This window comes from Thunnus maccoyii, chromosome 11 (assembly GCF_910596095.1).
Source record: "Thunnus maccoyii chromosome 11, fThuMac1.1, whole genome shotgun sequence".
Lineage (NCBI taxonomy): Eukaryota > Metazoa > Chordata > Actinopteri > Scombriformes > Scombridae > Thunnus > Thunnus maccoyii.
In genome coordinates this window covers 25,797,506-25,818,566 of record NC_056543.1, presented here as the reverse complement: position 1 = coordinate 25,818,566, position 21,061 = coordinate 25,797,506, and the positions used below count along the sequence as shown (strand labels likewise).

Sequence of the window (21,061 nt, the reverse complement as noted above, 5' to 3'; positions counted from 1 at the left end):
TTGTCCTGCACTCGCCCTCCAGTATCCCAGCCACCCCTTCTCTTCCTCAGGATGTGGGAGACCGGAGAGCCATCAGCTCCTTCAAACAACAACACAACACGGGTCATTAGATGACAAAATTGGGAGAGAAATAAATAAATGTTAGTGAGGGGGAGGACAGAGAAAGAGAGAGAGACAGACAGAAAAGGAGAGAGAGAGTGAGATCCATAATGACAGTTGACTATGTTTAGCCCCCAGAAAGGCATTGGGATAAACAGCAGCTCGTCCTAGCTAACAGGAGGGCTTTAAGTCGCTGAATTGAAAACCCCCAAAGCCACTTTTTCCTGCCCACATTGGCCATAATGAGAGCCCCACCATTCAATTGTTGAATAGTTGAGGCTTTTCCCTTTGAGGTGACTGGCTTTAATATAGAAACACGACATACACAGTGGAGCAATGGACGTCCCCAGCAGTGTTCAAAGCTGTGGCGGGATAAGGATACGGCTGACATGCATTATTCCTTACAAAAGCTGCCCTTTGTTTGCTTTATGCTCAGATCCCACAAATTGTAGGCTTTGTCCGTCAACATTTCTTATTTCGGGCAGAGTCCTTTTTTTCCCTCCTCGCCCCCCCTCTCTCTCCTGCTGTCCTCCCTGGCCTTGGTATGTGTTGATGCTTCACGACATTGATAACTACACACACACTGAACACAGTCAGATGACTTTTTTGTTGTCTGTTTTAATTCATCCTTGCTGCTGCTCTTTGGAGGCTTGTAGGAAAGGAGGTAACTTGTCACTCTGAGTCCTGTTCAGCTCAGAGATGTAAAATTCAACCCAGATTGTCAGAATTTCATGATGATGACACAGTCAATTAAGTATCTACCTATGAAAGCCTTTCCTTGGCCTTTCCCTCCCAGTTTTATGAATTTATGAATTTATTTGAATTTTACAGAATTAGATCAGAATTATATTCTCTTACTCAGCAGTGAAAAATCAACTGACAGTGTGAGTAAGGTGTATGTTTTGGAAGATATGATTAATACAAGTCACATTTTGGATTTTGGAAGTTTTGGAGCAAAATCTCTCATCAGTATGTATGAAAATTAAGAGGAGTGGCTGGTTTCCAAAAATGGCTTCAAACTGCAAAGACGTTATCATAACAGGGGCATTAATACTTGTATAAGCTTTTATACTTACAAGCAGATTTTAAGCATTTTTCTTTTGTAGTAATAGCAATAGTCTGAAAGAATGGCAATATGTCAAAAGCGAGCTGAATCATTTTTTTGGGAAACGACTGTAACATTTTTATGTTCTGCTTTGAGTAATACTTCAGTGTCGTTTTGGGGCTGTTCTCTTTACAAACCCTGCGTCTGACAGGTCAGGCACCATTAACTGAGCACACTGCCATGTCAGAGCAGGTCATAACACCCGTTGGCGCCACTACACACAAACATACACACACACACACACACACACACACACACATGCCAGATTGCCCAATTAGCCCTCCTTTAGCCTGTGCCTCTCTTAACCCTGCAGCTACGCTTAGAAGTCATTACACTCAGGGTCAAGTGTGATCCCTGTGCTTATCTGCATCAACAACTGGCAAGTGCAGGCACACACACACACACACACATACTACACAGACGCATACTAACTACACAGACCTCTAGCGAGTCTTGTGGGTAATAAAAGGTGATTTAGGGAGGCATGTGACTGAAGAGGCAATGCTGCCCTCATGTGCTCTACAATTTGTAATTACAAGTGGTTAGAAGATATTATTTGTGGATGATTTGTAAATCCCCAACATAACTCTTATCTTCTCAGGACAAAATGTCTTAAAGAGGGTCATAAACAGAGGTACCGCATTTTACAGTATGCACCCTTATCAGACATTTAGATCCTCAACGCAACTTATGTGAACTGAATAAACAGTGTGGTAACACATCTGCTTTGTCCAGGTGCAGAGAGAGAGAGATGTGCTTTTTCATTTAAACAATACATAAAACATTGGTGGGACACTGGTGTAGGTCTTTTTAGAATTACAGCCCAAATTAAGTGAACTGAGTGATCCAGTTCATGCACAGGCTTTGACGTTGTGTGGTTTGGTGGCCTGAAAACGGTTGGATCTCACTGGTCCTATTAGGCAGTAATAGCTGCAGCATTCAACTGTGAGGTGAAACAGTGAGATGTTTTATCTGAGCAGGATCACAAAGCTTCTCTTCTCCTTTCTGAAGCCTCTTCAGTCTGAAAATGACTAAAGGATGTGTGGTGGGTTGAAGAGGAAACTCCCTTTACCGCAGCCCTGCTATCTCTGTGGGAGTTCATTATACACACACACACTGGCCACACACATACACATGGACAGACATGCATGCATACACACAAGAATACAGAGACATACTCATTCACAAGCACATATTGTATGCACAATGAGCACACATGCTGTATCCACACACACACACACACAGTCTCTGAAATGAACACTGTTGGGCAGATGTGCACACCATTCACCACACTATAAATTAACCATCATGAATATGTTTTTGTGGACATCCCCTGCCCCACCCATGCAGACAGACTCCCCGACAATCTTCCACCCACGGTCCCTCCACCCACAAGGTGTGGGTGTGTATGTCGGGGGGCCAGGAATAAAGTGACACAGCTGATGTCTACGACACTGAGCCACTTGTGTTCAAACGGCATCTGTGACAGTAAAACAGACAGTGAAGTAAAACCACACAGAGAGGTCACAGGATCAGCACATGACAAGGGTTGTCCTACTCACATGCACGCACGCACGCATGCACGCACATGTACCTATACACTTGTGTGGACTGACAGAATGCAGATCGCTAAATGCTCCTCTATTTTCACCAGCTATAGTGCTATCTAGTCTGTTTACTTTTTGTTTCTGTGCAGGTAGTGTACAGTGGGTTTATCAGAGCTCTGTAATGTGAAAAGGAGTCACTCATAGTCCAGAGGATTCTGACTCAACTCTGCAGTTCCCCCTTACGGAGTGTTTAGTGTCTTTCGGCTCATTTCACCTTTATGGTCTCAGTTCACTCTCACTGCTCTCATCAGGCAGCTGTTTTCACTATTAAACTTCTAATAAACACACTTTATGCTACCAGCAGACAGACAAAACACTACGCTTGTTCTCACTTTTAAGATCTAAAAATCAAATTGATCCACACACAGTCATACATCTTTAATCAAGCTTTTCACCTTGATAGGTTCACAATTTTTCAATTCTGTCTCTAAAGAACAGTCAGGTGAAATGATTTTCTTTGTTTCTTTTTCTCTCTGTTTTTCTTTCCACAATCATTCCTCCTGGTAATACTGGCCATTAGAAGACCCCTTATAATGCACAACTGTACAATATCCACAGTCCTCCTGCTGTGCAAAAATGTATTTAAATGTTTATCTATATCAGAATGACTGTGTGGACACATTGTGGATTTTGTTCCCCATGACTTACATTAAAAGCACATTTGAAGGGGATCGTTTAACAGCCAGTATGAGCAGGAGGAATGATTACAGCAAGGAAAACCTCTTTCAGTGTTCATATGGGCACCTGATTGTTGTTTCAAGACAGACTTGAAAAATTGTGAACCTATCCTTTAAAAGATTCCCCTCAAATGCATTTACAATGTAAGTGATTTTGTGCAAAAATGTAATTTAAAGTTTTGAAGCTTCCATGAGGCTTCAGCAGTCTGAGTTAGTCATATCAAGTGGATATCTGCCACATTTACAGTCTTTTAAGCATCAAACTCGCTCTTTGTGTTTCCTCAGACAGTGTTTCCCTGTTGAGCTGCGGTGGAAGTACAGTAACAAAAAGAGGCATTAAAAAGACTGTAACGTTGAAAGATATCTACTTGATTTGACTCATTTGGACGACTGAAGCTTCATATTAGCTTTAGATAAAATTTTAAATACATTTTTGCACAGAGGGATGACTGTGGATTTTGTCTCCCATCACTTACATTGTATGTGCATTAGGGATGGATCTTTTATTGGTGCATATGAAGAAGAGAAATGATTACTGAAACTGAACTGATGATTTTTGACAAAACTATGTCAAAGTTCATTTGGGCACCTGACTCGTTTTAAGAAAGACTTGAAAAATTGTGAACCTGTCCTTTGAAGATAGAATGATCAGTCAATATCCCTGATAGAGCTGCTCTAACACCAATCAAACATCGGGGCTTTTAATGTTGTTGTTGTTGTTGTTGTTGTTGTTGTTGTTGTAATTGGCTAAAATCATATGTACATCCACTGATTACAAATAATTCAATTTACATTCTATTTATTAAACGATAAATTGAAAATAATTTGTTTTTACAAATCCATAGCCTATAATTTGCAAATTACCATGACTCAGGTAATGACATTCAATTTAAAAACAAATCTGTTCCCCAAAACCAACGAATCTGAGAAAATTGTCCACATATGGAGTCACAAAATTCAGATTACCAGAGTAATTTCTACTTATAAAAGGTAAGAAGGCCAAACATCCTTCTCATAACCTCTTATGTAAGAAACATGATGTACGTGGTGCAGCCCTTTCTCCATGACTACATGCAAATCCAAGGACAGAAAGTCCTTCAGCCTCTCACACAACACTCCTTCACTCCCTGCAGCTTCAGCCTTCCTTGCAGACCAGGGTTACTACTTATGGGCATTACCCAGGACTCTGATGTCATCTACTGGTGACTTTGGGGTATGACATCTCATCACAAATTGTAGAAATCTTTATTCATAATGTCAGTCAAAAGTACATTATCCCCTAGCACACTCAGTAAAAATGGCCAAATAATTCACATTTAAGGCCATGACACTCATAAAAATTAGGAGGCAGCCTTGCAGTCGATAGTAAAAACACAGAGAAAGGAAGTCCTAAAACCACATTAAGAAAAAATTTTAAACCACGAGAAACAAAAATGTGAAGGTGAGTTCTTGCAAACCAAGCAGCCTCCAGTTAAGAAGAGCAATACCCAACAGGCATGCTGAAACCTCAAAGTCCCTTTGATAAAGATGAGACCGGCCCAGAAGGAGAGGGGGTGCAGACAGTGTCAGATGGGTGTAAAAACAAACCGTGGCACAGGAAGAAGTGCAAATCGCCATTCCTCCAAAATAATAAAATTTCACTGTTTAATTAAAGAGGTCAACTCTTACCACAGTGAACCTGGAGGTTGTGTGAAGCAGACAGTCAATCCTATCACAACGTGTCAAATGCAAACAGACAAGTAAGAGCCAACATAAATTAGGAAAAACACAACAAACGGATGAGTTTTGTTCTTTCCTATTTACAAAGTATTATTGAACAGGAATCTGACCAGAACAAAAACCATGTCATCGTTCAAGAGATGAAGCTGCTTGTCTTACATTCATTAAAAATAATGAAGGGGGAAAAAAAGGGACCAAATGGAGAAACTTCTGGTCTTGCACAGGTTGGTGGAAGTTGTTCAAAAGTTCTTCAGATGTCCAGTTTGTCAGTAGCTCGTCTCTCAGCAGATGTAGTGAGCTGTAACAGAGTGTCTTCTCCAGAGTGGTAAAGTGGTTGTCACATTAGTAGACAGTGTTTGATCCTACCACTTCACTTTGAAGCAAATAAGAGATTTTCTTTTTTTTTTTTTTTTAAATAAACAAAGGCCTTATTACAATGGAAAGTAGGGACCAAAAAAAAAAAAAAAACCCACAGCTGAGACATGGCATCCTTTCCATTTAGAGTCTTGAAATAAAACATCAGCAATTGTGCTACTGTGGGCAAAACAAAGAACATTAAAAAGTAAAAACTAATTGGACTCAAGCCATCCTGAGTGAGAACAATCTGAAAAAAATAAATACACCCTGGCCAGAATTACAGATCACACTTCTGTTGATTGAAGGTGTCTCTGTGTGTGTGTGTGTGTGTGTGTGTGTATATATGTGTTTGTGTGACAGATAACTAAGTCCAGGCTGTGCGTGTTGGTGTGTTAGTATCCTTGTAGTCCGTTGTAAACCTTCTGTACAGAGCCCTGTTTCAGAAGACTCCGAATACCTGAAAGAACAGAAGGATCTTTATTAATGACGCATTAAAACGATACAGTTTGAAATATCAGATCAGTTACAAAAATGCTCCATGATTCTGGTTACTGAACCATTTCTCACAAATATTCTGCAACGAGGACGTCTCAACTTAAAAGAACAAACAGGGTTTATGACAAGTAATGTGGGGGAGAAAATGATCACATCACAGTTCTCATGTATGAATTAAGGTAACTATATATACTGCAACAGCATTGTATTTAAATGACTAAAAAGGCTCGTACTCATAGTTTACTTTGAGAAAAAGATTAACTTTGCAAGATAATTTGTAAGCGATTTAGCATTGCACTTCTATAAAGCTGATGCAGCAGAGGCAGAGATATCCTGACTTTCAGTCCCTAGTATGGGTTAAACTCACAAACATTTCCCGTATTGCAACTAATAGCATCACTTTATTAGACTTTCCCTGCCACATAAATGACCATATCATGACTCCACACCCCCAGTATGTAACAAAGGCACTCCTTAATAAAATCTGTTGCCTCCAAGGCCAAACAGACAACAGGGATAACATGGTCAGGTGTTACCACTGGGAAATAATCAGAAAATAATGTTTTATTGATCTGATTCACCGGCTTTATCACTACCACCGCTCCCTCTCTTCATTCACTCTCTAGCTTACACAACCACAGCCGTTCTCTCGCTCGCTCACTGGTGCTCTCAGCTCTCTCTCTCTCTCTTTTTTTCTCTTATCTTTTTAAAAATGAGTCAGGAAGCCGACAGCAAAGCCTAACTTTATTTTTAACAATATCAAGCGAAGACAAATGTCCTCCCCTCCTCCTACTAACGTCTTTGTATTCCCTCATGGCAGAGTTGTACAGCTCTGATCAGTCTGATCACTATGCGCTACTTCTATTCAAATAAAGGGTGGACTGGCAATTTCACTGCACCGCGTGATTTGTTCTGAATACGGCCTTATTTTCTAAACTCAACAAAGCTCCTCCAGAACCACAGAAGACATCATACAACTGTTTTCAGACAAACAGTTCTTCCCATGACTGTCCATGAAGTTCCCCTTTAAGGTAAATTGTAAAGAAACTTTTCCCAATCCTGTCAGGATCACATCAACACCATCGCCCGTTCTCACCATCTTTCTGCTGCTCATCCAGCTGTGTCTGAGGAAACTCCACATCGAAGGTGATGATGAGGGAGCCACGGATATTGATGTTGTCAAAGTTCGGCAGGCCTTCTCCTTTCTTCCACATCCGAGCACCAGGCTTGGTGACCTTGTCTCTCACTATATGGACCTGTCAGGCAAAGACAAATGCAACCTGTCAATTTCACTTAAACTGCCACATTCAATCACATAATCCTCTTTTCTTGATAATATGGAACTTTTACACAGTCTTTAAAGTCTGACTTCTGAAACAGTCACAGCGGATTAAAAGAAATAAAAGCTCCATATTAGGCTAGCTTTGTAAAAAGTATGTAGGGAACCTTGTGTCCGTCCAAATGCGCAATATCCATCTCAAAGCCGACCAGTGCCTCCACCAGGGAGATGGTGACGTTGGTGTACAGGTCATCTCCTCTGCGTTCAAACACAGGATGTCTAAAAAGAAAAGAGTCCCCATAACACGTTACTGTATGTGACTAATCTAATATTTAGCAATATGAGTGTTTTGTTGCACAGACACACAGTAGAAGTTTCAAAGTAAATAAAGCTCATTCATACTTCAACACTTTGATGCGGAAACGCAGATCTCCAGGCTCGCCATCGATGTGAGGTTCCCCTGAGGTCACAAATAAGACGTTAAGCACAGGTAATATAAAAAAAATTAACAAAAATAGTTTATATTAAGCTTTATGTAAGCTTACCTTCTCCAATGAAAGGGTATTCCATCTCATCTCTCACTCCCTGTTCAATTTCTACCTCCAAAGTTCTCTCTTCATTTACAAGCCTGTGTTTAAGAGCACATCACAGGAAACATGTGTTGTTATATTATGCTTGTGCAACTTCTTTCCTAAAAGATTATTACAGCTCTGATATAAACAGGTGATCCTAAATTGCTACACTTGAGTCAGGAACACCATAAACACATTTAAAAAAACTATATAAATGTGAAAAGACTCTCCTCTAACGATCTAATGTGTCCAGATTCAAGATGTGACAGTTAAATATTTCTGATGTTATGTTGTTAGAAAATGGCCACAAAAATACTTTGTGATTAGTTGGTAGGCTTCAGTTAGTAAATCGAGTTTTTATGACAATATCTGGGCTGTAATTCAATTTTAAATCATGATTCTCAGCTTTGATGAGGATGTATTGACAAGCTATGACTTACTTCACATTGGGACACTCATCGCAAACCATCTCTTGTGTCATCTGGAAGCGGCCAGGTCCGAGCTGCGTTGTCCTCATCTCCTGTCTGCAGTTGCACTTCCTCTTTCCAGGGGCCTCTTTGGCTACAGGCTTGTTACGTACAACCTGTGCAAAACAGCGGGATATAAAAAATGTAATTAGATATAATTTGTGGTAAAACGTGGATAACGAGTGCAGCTTGTTAATTGAGAGAAATCTCTTCACCTCCACAAAGTTCCCAGAGTACACTTCTTCAAGCGTGACCTCCAAGTCTAGTATAATGTCATTTCCTCTGGGGATGTTCCTGTCCTGTTGCTGTCGGTTGCCTCCAAACATGAAACCAAAGTCGCCAAAGAAGCTACAGAGGAAGGACAGAGTAAGAGTAGTAGTAGGTGATGGTTGTAGTAGCAGCCTTAGCAGCAATCTCTCGTTAGAAGCATAAATATAGGCAAACAAACAGCTTAATCTGCTGTGATTTGATCCTATCAGACCACTTTTTGGTATATTTAGTAACATTATATCTCCTATTTATAGGAGCAGACACATGTGATAACAGCAAAAACTCATTGCCAGTTTATTTCATAACCATATTTTTTGTCTGTAAAAAATATCCTCGAATCACAAGTTACGTGTAGAAATTGTTGGAAACAAACACTGATGATACATTTTTTAAATATCATTTCTCAAATCAGGTATTCGCCTCCATTGTATGGCTGTAGTGGCAGAAATCTCAGAGATGGATATCTAGAAAAAGGCCTGGGCAAAATAACAAGGATTTTTTTGAAATTTGAGTGAACTGATCATTTAAATTATAATAACTGTTTGGCTGCACAGTTAAGAATCCCATTGCTTTTTAATCCTTTATAAAACCATATGAGCTAATGTAACAAACCTGGAGAAGATATCGTTGTGTGAGCTGTGGTGACCCTCTTTGAGTCCATCTTCACCGTATGCGTCATACTGTTTCCTTTTCTCCTCATCTGAGAGAACCTACAAATAAAAGCCTGTCGGTCACTGAACAGCCAAATTCTGAAGTGTTTTTTTTACCTGCATTTCTTACAGCACGTGGAACCAATAAAATAAACAATACAATGCAATCTCCAATATATCAGTATCACAAAACACAACCTCATATACACATGACTGATCACTATGATTTCCAAGTGTGATATGAACATTACAAGGTACTCTTACACGAAATGATCATATACACAATATCAAAATATTCATCTTACAGTTTGCACAAGAAAGGTCAAAAAACGAACAAACTCTGAGCTAGAGGGAGTTACAGTTCATATAAAGATTTTAAACAAAAAACAGGTATTCATAGTTTTACAGACTTTGGATTAGAGGAAAATCGAATTGAATCAATGTACTGTTTGACCTCCTTTGTGAAAACCAGGAAGTTGGTGTTTTTACTTGCAAATTTGCTTTCATGAATATGACATTTAGCCAATAGGATTTGTAATATATAGCTGGAAATGCTATCTAGCGTTATCTTCTAGTAGGAAACACCTGCACAGCTGATATGAACCCACTCCCTCTCATCCACGTCTGATCTTCCTGGCTGCCAAACGTGCTGCGTAACAGCCAATCAGATGCAGCCACACGGTCTAGTTGACCAATCACGGAGGCCGTGCCGTTTCCAACAACAAGAACCGAATAGCTAGCGCACAAAAGACTTCTGTAACGACGCTTCAGGCGCTTCCGCACATAGTCACATATTTCAATACAAAATCTGCAACACGGTTTGCCGACAGCTATGTAAAAATAAACGATCACTTGCATCAAAATGAGTTTATCTCCTGCTATCACTGGCAGTAAGCACACAACAACAGCTGGACCCACCTCATAAGCTGCTCCCAAATCTGCAAATTTGTCTTGAGCTTTTGGGTCGTCCTGGTTTCTGTCGGGGTGCAGCTGGAGAGCGAGCTTTCTGTAGGCCTTTTTGATGTCCCTGATGGATGCACTCTTGCTCACACCCAAGATCTTGTAGAAATCTCGCCTTCAGGATAGATAACGCAGACGTTATTGACGACACAGAGGTACGCATGGTAAGAGCAATGTGTCCGATCCACACATGGAGAGCGGATCTGGACCAATCACAGAGGAACATGTGTACCAGCTGGCGATGCTGTTTCACCGCTGCGTGTGTGCGTACGCTCCCACCGCTAAACACTTACCCCGCAAGCACCACCGTGATCACATAAAGAAGCAGGCAGCACACGGTGCAGAGATTCATCCCTTTGGCAGCCATATATCCCTCTATTTCCTAAAGAAGGGCCCGAAAAAGAACAGCCGGCTTCTGAAGGTTGGATCCTGCTGCCAGTCACAAGCCTTCTTCCTCCTGTCAGAGAAATCCCTCCCACTGGATGTCGGCAGATCCGCCCCTTGGACAAAACTCCGCCTTCCATTAAAGAAATACCGCCCATCCTACTTTTGAGTAGTGGTTTGCTGCTAAAAGTGGGACATCTATGTTTTAATGTAACTCCAGCAGAAAGAGTGTATTTTTTATTTCCTTTCTGAATTCATACCTTTCAACATTGGGCTTTGAAAATAAGGGACACCCCTATGGAATCAAATATGGGTCATTAATATTTTGAGCTTGTGAAATGGTTTGTGAATGTGTAAAAATGTTTTGTGGCTGTAGAAATATTTTGTGCATGTGTGAAAAAGTTTTGTGCACACAGATATAATTTGTACATGTGTAAAAAGTTTTCGTAGCTCTAGAAATATTTTGTGTATGTGTAATTAAAATTTGTGCAGGGATATTTCCAACAGTGAGGTTTCACAAAATCTGAGAGACAAACACACAAATTTCCTACCTGTGTATGTGACACTGAAGTTACAAGCAGGGCTTAATTTATAAATCAGGAGGTCACGGAATGCCAATTTTTTTTTTCCAAGATGGCAAAGTCATGACCCTCCCTACTCTGATTGTCTAGTAATTGTTGCTGTCGTTGGTTGGGTTGGTTTGGTTGGTTAGGTTTAGGCATGAGGAATGAGATTGGTTAGGGTTAGGGTAACAATATCAGGGTAAGCCAATCAGAGGCAGAGTAGGGTGGGTCATGACGTCGCCATCCTGGGAAAAAAAAATTGCTTACAGTAATCGCATACCAAAATATTTAGACACCAAAAAACATTGAACCAGAACAGTGGCATACCGTCAGCCACTTTTCAATCTCGGCACTACTGTTAAACCACTTGCCAGGATACAGTGCATCTATTGGGCTTTGTATTCCCCTATTCCTTAGCCTCATTAAACATCATCATCATCATGCTCATCATCAACCTCCTAATCAATCATCAACATTACACAGCAGAGAATAGTAATAAAAAACGTATGCCTACCTCTCTGTTTATTTGTCTAAAACAGCCCACAAAACATATTTAGCCGCATTAGTTGTCAGAAAACAATTATTTGCTATGTAGAGTAATGGCGTCCTTACCAGTGAATGAAGTCATACTTCTTCTGTGTGTGCTGTTATCTGAGCTTGTCCGTTCTTTGTTTTGGTAGCCGCACCGGCCATGTGTACCTGTTAGTGCATGTGAGTGCATGTGAGTGTGCATGTTAGTGCATGTGAGTCATGGATGTATTACATCCATGGTGTGAGTCCCTCCGTGTCCTCCATGTCCATTTCCAAGATGGCGGCCACATTACAAATTTACTCAAATTACAACTAAATAGTACACTAAAATATGTTTCTTAAGGCATTTGAGGCAGAATCTTGATCCATGATCAGCTCTGCCTAGTTTGACAGTTTGATCTGAGTTTCGTGAGTTCTCAGCTTTCTTTTTTTCCCAACTTTTTTGATTAAACGACACACACATTTGTTTTGGTCTGAGATGTCTGTGCTATAGTGCGACATCTAGTGGCTGAATGTCATGTATTGCAACTTTACGTTACTTTACCCCTGTGCCACTGTGCTAGCATCACTGCTACTACCAATGCTTTTTCTACCTGTGCTGCTATTATTGCCACCCTATTGATCTGCCGAAATGACTTTGGCCTGGGTCCAAATGACCTGCTAGTTTAATGAAATTCAACAAATCTGAATCTGTCTTTTTGACATTTTTCCAGTTTCCTGACTTTCCTCCTTGTTGCAGAGTTTCAAATCTCAGTAAGATTAGCTCACACAACGTAAACAAAACTCACACGCTTCAAGTGTCACTGCATGACCTGAGTTATTGACATCTCTCTCTCTTTTTTAATCACATTTAAAATGCATCCGAAATAGGCAAACAAGTAAGGTAAACTTCAATGGGAAATAAAAGAATGACGGAACAAATTTATTTTTTTCTACCCCTTGCAGGTACATTGTTCTGACAGCAGATGGTACTGGTCGCATTTAGCAGAATTTAACATGAACCCAGACAACTGTTACACAGTAATCCTTGAACAGACAGACCTTGACATCACTTGAAATTTCTGCAGAACGTGTTACCCTGAGCAACAATATTCCTACATCAATCGAAAATCTATGAAATCTTCTATAAATATTAGATGAATACATCTGACCTCTCTGCTTGCTTTAAAAACTTCTGCAAGTAAGTTGAATTATGAAAAAAGTGCCATCCTTACAATGAATTACAACTCCTTTACTCTGACTTTGATGTTACATTTATTGTACTCAAAAAGTTCTGAGGATCAGCACTTTGAGGAGAAAATATAACTAAATTATCTGCATACAAAATATGATTCTAAGCATTAGTGAGACTACAAGCATTCAGTTGTTCACTCAAGTCATCCACATACCAGGTGAATAAGAATTCAAATAATATCCCACCCTGCCTAACTCTGTTACATGAGGAGAGATACAACCTGCATCATCTGATACTAATAAAGACAAGAATTTTGAGTAGACATTTGTCATCTAGCTTTCCTATAACTTTAGAGACTTCATCAGACTTCACTAGCCAAGTGAAGTCAAAATTGTCAACAGCAAAGATTTTGCAGTGCAGTCATCAAAATATTATACTCACAACATCAGTATCACATGATAAAGACGTTTTACTACTGTTTACAGTCCTTACTTCACTCCAAATATTAACATTGCTTCACAAATTCCTGGGAATTAAAGTACAACCCATTCCTAACAGCCACAAACATTTTCATCCATCCAGGTTTAATTTGACTATTAAATGCTTTGTTTTTTAACCCATACTATTTACTACAAAAATAACTTGTGAAAGTGTGCATAATCAATATAGATAAATATATTCAGGCCTTTACTGCCTGCTCTGCTGTAATGTCAGAGCAAGAAGGATCTGGTTAATTAGTTCAATAAAGAAAGGTGATGATTGGTCAAATACCTGACTCAGAGTAAAATGGCCTGCTGGATAGATTTCTGTGAGCGCTCCTGCATTATGAAGATGAAAAGACAAAGAGGACATCAATTCAGAACTTGCATGAAGGTTTATTAACAAAATTCATTATTCATTATAAATTTCATTATAATCTGCTTGATATTGTAAAACATTTACAAATTTCATTGTTTGTGTACAACAATTCAACAATGTAGTGAAATTCATTGACAATTTACATAATCATAATATGCAGTATGCGCATCATTTTTCCACCCTACATACCTCGTTATCACATTTTTCGCAGTGTTAGCTGACTGAATGACCGTCGTGACTTGTCAAAAAGAAGAAGCAGAAGACAAGATGCTGCTTGTTGCATGTATGCTGCCACCTCCTGGACAGGTGTAAGTATAGCAGGGTGGTGCTGGTAAAATGTATAAGTCTATGGATCTTACCGAAACAACTTGATCGGACCAATTAGGATCTTCTATAACTGTGAAAAAAAAATAAAAAGGGGAACTACGGGAAATTACGAAACAGGGGTAGATGGGATGAAAATACGGGAGACACGTCTGTATTAAATAGACTCACAGTGCAGGCTAAAGCACGCCCCCGAGAGCTGCGCACCCCCGAGTGCTGCGCGCAACAGATGTCCGCTCGGGAGCGTGTGGAGTGGAGGCAGGAGGGCGCCAAATAGGAAGAGCTGCCTCCAACAATAACAAACCACATAAACGGGACTCTTATCCCATCTTCAGCTTAACTTATGAGTGACTTGACCCGTCGACCCCTCTCGCACAGAGACGGAACAACGCGCTGCCTGCACGAGGACAGAAGCTGAAAGGAAGTAAGAGCTATAGTTGTCTAACTTTGGTCTCCTTTCATTCGCTAACAATGCTAGCTGACGATAGCGACTGTATGTCAACGCTGGTGAAGTTAACTTGGGGAAAAAACATCAGTTTAGTCTTTCCTCGGCTGTCAAACGGCATTTTTAAACGTTCTGTCACAACAAAGTCAGTTTTGCACATTTACCTGCTATCCAACAGGGCTTCATTTTAGCAACTTGATTAGCTAGCTTACAAAACTAAAGTTATAATGCAGTGTCAGGTGTTGATGACAATAGCAGCCTGGTTGTCAGTTGTCATGGGAGCATCACAGCGTCATGGAGGCATTACAGGGCATCTTTGCCACCGTGTTAAATAAATGACATGTGTTAAGACTCATTAACAGACGAGTTTTCGTTATCATTTTGTTTTAGCAGTGGTATGGTCAGCCTGACTGCAGTTAGTTATTGAGAAAGACTGGTACTCAGCTCTCACCTCGGTAGTCAAGTCAACAAAAATGTATTTGTATAGCCCAATATCACAATCACAAATTTGCCTCAGGGGGCTTTACAATCTGTACAGCAATAAAACATCCTCTGTCCTTGAACCGTCGACTCGAATATAACACAAATTACAGAAATACTACATGGACAAACAGGATGACAATATTATAATGGATTTATAATACATATGAAGAATGTGATCAAGAGGACGCTGAGCACTTTCCAGGTGCCGCCAATTTGAATCAAATCTCCAAATGCAGAGTTTATGATTATAATGCAATATTTGCAGTGTTATGTGATGCAAAAGATGCACCTTAAGTAGGGTTATCAGTGTCAAGTTGTATTGTACTTGCTAACACTGGTCTCTTAAATTGTAAAATTGGTTTCCACATCTTCAGTTGTGTTTCTCTTCAGACATGGAGGCAGACCATGTAAGCATATGGCCGCGTATGGAACCCTTCCTACTGGGTGCCCTGCAGGTGAATATGCTCTGCTCACTTATTTAATGTTTTGAAATCTTCCAGTGGATGAAAATGTTGTAAAATAACTAAGCGTCTCATGCCATCATAGGTGGCCCCCTCTTCCAAGCTCAGCCTGCACTATCTTCGAAAGATGGCGATCTACGTGAGAACCCGTGATGGTTGCTTCCCTGTTTTGGGCTGGCCCATGTGGAGGCATATCGCATGTGGAAAGCTACAGCTTCCAGAAGACCTCGCTTGGCTCTACTTTGAGACTTTTGACCTTCTTATTGGCCACAAACCTGAGGAGAGGTTGGAGTGGGCAGAGTGTCTTTCTCAGTGCACTTCCAAAAGCGAGCTGGACCAACAAAGGAACAAGGTGGGAAAAAAGATATGGGTGGAGTACAGTTTAGTAAAAGATAACATGTGCAAATGGCTCAATTTACCTAAGAATGTAACACTATCTTATTGTTAACCTTTTTGTACTCTTTCATGAGGGTGTGCCTCTCATGTATATTGTTGTGTTTTGCCCCAGGCAGATGCTCAAATGAGAGTGGGAACTATACATTGATATGCACCCCTTGTTTCTTTTTCTCCAGTTGTCTGTGGACACACTGCAGTTCCTCCTCTTCCTCCACATCCAGCAGATCAACCGTGTGTCTCTGCGCACCTCTCTGATCGGTGAAGAGTGGCCCAGTCATCGTACTCGCTCCCCCTCTCCATCAGACCGAGAGGCCAAGACCAGCTCCCAGAACAAGGTCACATCGCTTACATGTCGTAGTGAATGAATCTTATCGACTGGAGAGATGATGGCATCATTACATGTTTATGAACACTTATTTTGTCATTCTAAGAACTCCCTTTTTTCCAGTACAAACCATTTACATAATCTAGTTTGTTGCACAAATGTTACCGTCAACTCCCAGCCCTTTGTGATGTTTGTCTCATACTCCTTTTTGTTCTGGTTTGGTTCAGCAGAACTGGGATGACCAGGCCCACTTGTCATTTGTGCAGAGCCATCTAGCTGAGATTTTGGAGCTGCTGGTGGAGCCAGGCCAGCTGTCAAACTCTGGACAGGCCCTGCGTGACTGCCAGGTCTGTGGACAGTCAACACATATCCTATTTAGTTTACAACAACAAATTTAAAAATGTAATGTATATGTGGTGTTTTTCATTACAAATGAGTTCCCTAGTCAGAATAAAGAAAACTTTGACATCTAATTTCCAGTGCCACAAAAGCAAGGCACATAGGAAAGTTTTTTAGTCAGGTTTCATCATCAATCATATGTCCTTTGTAGAATTTAGCCTGAAATGAATGTCTATGAGAAATGACGTTCAAATATTATGATGCATTATAGCTGACTTTGCAGTTGTGTTTTTGCCAGATACCCCTGGAGGCTGTGCGGAGCTTGGGCCTGCTCTTGGAGGGCTCAGTTTGCCATGGCAGAGTTGTTCAGCCTGTCCATAGGCTGCTGACCAAAGGCCCCCTCCAGACACCAGCTGGCTATTCCGCACTCAACCGCTCCTTCCCCCTGCACAAGCTACTTTCCTGTCTCCAACACAGCCTCACACTCAACCCTTTTGGGATAACCGCCTGCTTGCGCTCAGGAAAGAAACTAGCCTGGGCCCAACAAGGTATCCTCAAAGCTATTCAGCAGCGATTTCAGGTAGTGCAAGCATTGTTTCTGAGGGGAAAGTATTAAAACTCAGGAAGGTTGTATAGTGGGAGTGTTTGTAAAGTGCTTCTTCCCAGTTCCATTACTCCTTTTCTACCCGACTACATCGCCTGCATTTCTTTGACAGTCCTCCGGTTCTCTGTTTGTGAATTCTAGTGGAGGGGGCCATGAAGAGAGCCAACATAGCCCGGAACACACATATGGCTCCACCTGGCAGTAAGATGGTACTGATGTCCCAGGTCTTCAAACAGACCCTGGCTAAAACCTCAGACAAGCTGACTGCTGCCAACATCAAAATCCACAGATGCTCAGATGCCTTCATATACCTGCTCTCACCCCTCAGGTAAGTAGAGTTTCTATTCATAGGGGTTATATTAAGGACTTTTTGGGAATCATCTATCATGGTTTCTGTTGTGTATTCTCCTCCAGATCAGTCAGCGTGGACAAATGCAGAGACAGCACGGTGGTTCTGGGTCCTGTTGAGACCAGCGTCCACATCCACAGCTGCCAGAACGTGCGGGTAGTGTGTGTGGCAGGCAGGATCGCTGTCGGAGCATCCTCGCGTTGCACTATCCACGCCTTGACGCCCACCCGCCCTGTGCTGCTACCTGGAAACACGGACATTACCCTGGGGCCTTTTCACACTTTCTACCCTTCCTTGGAGGATCATATGGCTAGTGTGGGGCTGGCTGTAGTCCCCAATGCCTGGGATCAGCCCTTGCTTCTGGGGACTGAGGGCCTCGTCAACCCGTCACTCAACACGTCGTCCAACCCAGACCCTGCTTGCTACCGTCTTCTGCCCCCAGCTGAGTTTCACACTCTGGTTGTGCCTTTCCAGATGGAGGGAGACACATGTGAGGTGCCGGGGGGATTGCCTCCTCCATATCAGGCAGCACTTGATGAAAAGCAGAAGAGGATACAGAACTGGCAGAGGACTGTGATGGAGGCCCGGCTGAACAAGTGAGTGGCAAACCAGTCCCTCCTAACACCACCATTAAAAGTGTTGATGTTTGATAGAAAATTTAACAGCACTTGCATACTTTGTAATCTATTGTATGCATATGCAGTTTCAAACAAATTCTCATCCACTGATTAAAAAAAAAAAAATCTTGATAGTTTTGGTGTGTCATTGTGTGAAAATCAGTTTTTATTCCATCATCCAGCATGCACTTTTAATCAGTGGAAAGTTATAATGGAACAGTCATTCCAAAAATCAATAAGAATGTGAGTTAGCCACTCAGCGGGTGAGATATTATGGAGTCCAGTAGTGACATTGTGTAGCCTGCTCGAGGGGCTCTACACTGTACCTGACCCTGACAGCACAGGAAATGGTACAACAGGGAAATCATCAGGCGTGCATAAGGGAAAAATCTTTGACTTTGATATTTCAGTATTTTAAAACTAGTCGCTCATTCACATATTCAACCTCTTTCTTGTTCAGTAGTCAATCTCTTTTTTTTTCCTATTGTAACCAATTCCTCATTTGTGTTTTCTCTCAAGGGAGCAGAAGCGTCAGTTTCAGGAGTTGGTGGAGGTCAAGTTCCATGAGTGGCTTCTGGAGACGGGGCACAGGCAGGAACTTGACAGCCTTATCCCACCCACGATAGCCCCTACAAAGGCCTCTGATGGGCCTGCAATGGACACGCCCCGAGTTAATGAAAACAAATACATTAGGACTGGACAGGCAGTGGGACAGTCACCTATGGCTTGTTGAATTGTTGGGTTTTTCTTGTTTGGGGCTTTGACAGCAGGATAATTGTGCCTGTAAATTAAGGTAGCATGACAATACGCACAGTCTGGATCTACTTGGTCTTTTTGAGCTTCTGTAAGTTCTTACAAAATGAGGAAGATATTTACTGCAAGTGTTATTATTTGTTTGTGGTTATTTACAAGTTATTCTAGCAAGCCTGGAGCTACCAATGCAACTTTGATCAAGCTTTGTCCCACTCATTCTTCAGTAGAAGGCTGGTATGGGCTGCTTTACATTCTCTTCTTAAGAAAAGGCAGCTAAGTCCTTAACGTGTTTAAGCCAAGGAGGGAGTGGATTGGCATGTTGTAAGACAACATCCCAAGCACTGCTCTTCTGATGGGAGGTGTAAAAAAACATGGGTGTAGCATCTGTCAAGTCATCACAAGTTTACAAGAGGACATTTTGAATAAGTTTAGATCTGGGTTACTGCATGCTGTCATTTTTGCAGTCACTGGAGCCAGACAATCTAAATTATGTCAAAAAAAAAGGGCAAAGCTGAGGAGGGAATACAGAAAACACCATGATTGACTGTGATAGGCTGAGAAATCTCAGTCAGACAGACATCCTAACACATGTTCTCAAGGCATTAATAGCTCCTTAATGTATAATAATTCGAGATAAATCTGCATGATGAGACAGTTTGGCAATTACAATGAACAACTCAGTGTTCTGGGGTAAAAAAGTTAAAAAAGTGTCCAGTGATTGCCAGCATTTCTTCCCGAACTATGCCCAAATGTCTAGACTACATGCTACTGTCTGTATAAAAAATACAACAAAAAACTACGCTGCTATACTATGCTGTGCTGTTTTTTGTTGAGAAAAAAGTATATATATTTTCATTAAGGGAAGTTGGCATGTGCTGGAGAATGTAGATGCTAAATAAATTTGGCGCTTTGGGTATGAAAGACAAGTTAGTGCACCTAGTTACTAGCATTTTTCAGTGTTATTGAGTATAAAAAATAGAAACAAGGTTGTAAACAGTTTTTTTTTCTATTTAGAAAGGAAGATATATTAATATAATTTATTGCAGGTACAAGTGATTGCACAATCTAAAACTTGATTTTTAGGTCATTTTTTTTTTACCTTTATTCAACATTTGAAGGTGCAGAGAGGCAGGAAACAGTAGACAAATGAAGTTCAACAAAGGTCTGTGGATGTTGCAGTTATATGGTATGTGTGTTAACCTGCAGGCTACACTACCGTCCAAAACTTTGATAAATTTTAAGTATGTAGAGGGTTAGTCAACAGTGAATAACATAGATACTTGTAGCTGCACTGCTCTCTATGGGCTGAATCTTTCATGCCTGTCGAATTTCTTGCCACACCCAATTGTGACACATATACAGTAGGTGTTTTCACCAGTTGTCAAAGACAAATGTCTGCTCTGACATCAATGACTCGGATGTGACCACAAAAACAACATGAATGACAGCAGCACCTGTGATTTTGTGCAGATTTATCCTTAATTTTTCAGTACAACAGAAACAGCTGACTCTGCCCATCTGGGCTATTTTTTAACTTGACATGGTTAGTTTGCAGAATTGCTGCCAAATGTGCATCAATCTAAAATGCATATTTTTGTATGAATATGTATATTTTAGTATTATAGTGAGATTATTTGTCATAAATCTGCATTGCCTACAGAACCAGCTTTTAGCATTTGATACCTCCAAGTGTACTTTAGGCTATTAGCTTCCTGTTTCCACATTTCCACTCATTACAGCATGCTAAATATTGGCACACAGAATACACCACACATTACTTACAACAGAGCAGCTGCATGTGTCTTCAAGGCAACATCCTATTAGATATGGGAAGTTAAGGAAAGGTGGACTTGATAAAAATGTACTGTTAAATGTTTCATATTGGAGAATATTACTGTATAGTTTTCATAATGCTGGAGTGTCTTGTAATTTTCAAGATGTGATTACACTGTAAAAAGCCTTAATGCTGTTACTTCTCAAACGTACCCTTTGATTTGAACACAGCTGCCACTATGCAGTTTCTGTATAAAGAGCACTATGGTTTTGATTGTAAAAAGTAAAATAAAAATGAATAAAGACTTTGACTAAAACCAAGTCACCTCCTGCTCATTGTTTTTAATGTTGTGATTCTGTCCTTACTGTTGTACACAGCAATTTGCTCCAAATTTAATATAATGGGAACTGTTTCTTAATGAAGT

The 21,061-nt window shown here is 40.7% G+C and overlaps 2 protein-coding genes across 3 annotated transcripts; one reads left to right on the top strand and one right to left on the bottom strand.

The window, feature by feature from the left end:
* Nucleotides 1–4,714: 4,714 nt before the first annotated feature.
* dnajb11 (DnaJ heat shock protein family (Hsp40) member B11) lies at nucleotides 4,715–11,289 on the bottom strand. Its single transcript, XM_042426196.1, has 10 exons — nucleotides 10,551–11,289; nucleotides 10,216–10,372; nucleotides 9,260–9,357; nucleotides 8,593–8,725; nucleotides 8,351–8,493; nucleotides 7,884–7,966; nucleotides 7,741–7,798; nucleotides 7,506–7,617; nucleotides 7,156–7,315; nucleotides 4,715–6,021 (listed from the first exon to the last, which is right to left on the bottom strand). Exons 1-10 carry the CDS (start codon nucleotides 10,622–10,624, stop codon nucleotides 5,957–5,959), a joined length of 1,083 nt encoding a protein of 360 aa, XP_042282130.1. The 5' UTR covers nucleotides 10,625–11,289; the 3' UTR covers nucleotides 4,715–5,956.
* Nucleotides 11,290–14,325: 3,036 nt separating this feature from the next.
* Nucleotides 14,326–20,961, top strand: tbccd1 (TBCC domain containing 1). Of its 2 annotated transcripts, none has more exons than XM_042426281.1 (9): nucleotides 14,326–14,515; nucleotides 15,394–15,474; nucleotides 15,566–15,832; nucleotides 16,053–16,211; nucleotides 16,432–16,548; nucleotides 16,839–17,088; nucleotides 17,286–17,472; nucleotides 17,559–18,089; nucleotides 18,630–20,961. In XM_042426281.1, exons 2-9 carry the CDS (start codon nucleotides 15,412–15,414, stop codon nucleotides 18,841–18,843), a joined length of 1,788 nt encoding a protein of 595 aa, XP_042282215.1. In that variant the 5' UTR covers nucleotides 14,326–14,515; nucleotides 15,394–15,411; the 3' UTR covers nucleotides 18,844–20,961. The 2 variants fall into 2 exon arrangements, with proteins under 2 accessions (XP_042282215.1, XP_042282214.1); XM_042426280.1 differs by having other exon boundaries at nucleotides 14,327–14,515; nucleotides 15,410–15,474.
* Nucleotides 20,962–21,061: the final 100 nt, after the last annotated feature.

Coding starts and splice junctions, on each gene's coding strand:
- tbccd1 (XM_042426281.1), top strand. CDS start 15,412: ATGGAGGCAGACCATGTAAGCATATGGCCGCGTATGGAACCCTTCCTA. Junction 15,475..15,565: donor TCCTACTGGGTGCCCTGCAG/GTGAATATGCTC, acceptor ATGCCATCATAG/GTGGCCCCCTCTTCCAAGCT. Junction 16,212..16,431: donor AGACCAGCTCCCAGAACAAG/GTCACATCGCTT, acceptor TTGGTTCAGCAG/AACTGGGATGACCAGGCCCA.
- dnajb11 (XM_042426196.1), bottom strand. CDS start 10,624: ATGGCTGCCAAAGGGATGAATCTCTGCACCGTGTGCTGCCTGCTTCTT. Junction 7,618..7,740: donor TTCCGCATCAAAGTGTTGAA/GTATGAATGAGC, acceptor TTTTCTTTTTAG/ACATCCTGTGTTTGAACGCA. Junction 7,316..7,505: donor CGCATTTGGACGGACACAAG/GTTCCCTACATA, acceptor TTTGCCTGACAG/GTCCATATAGTGAGAGACAA.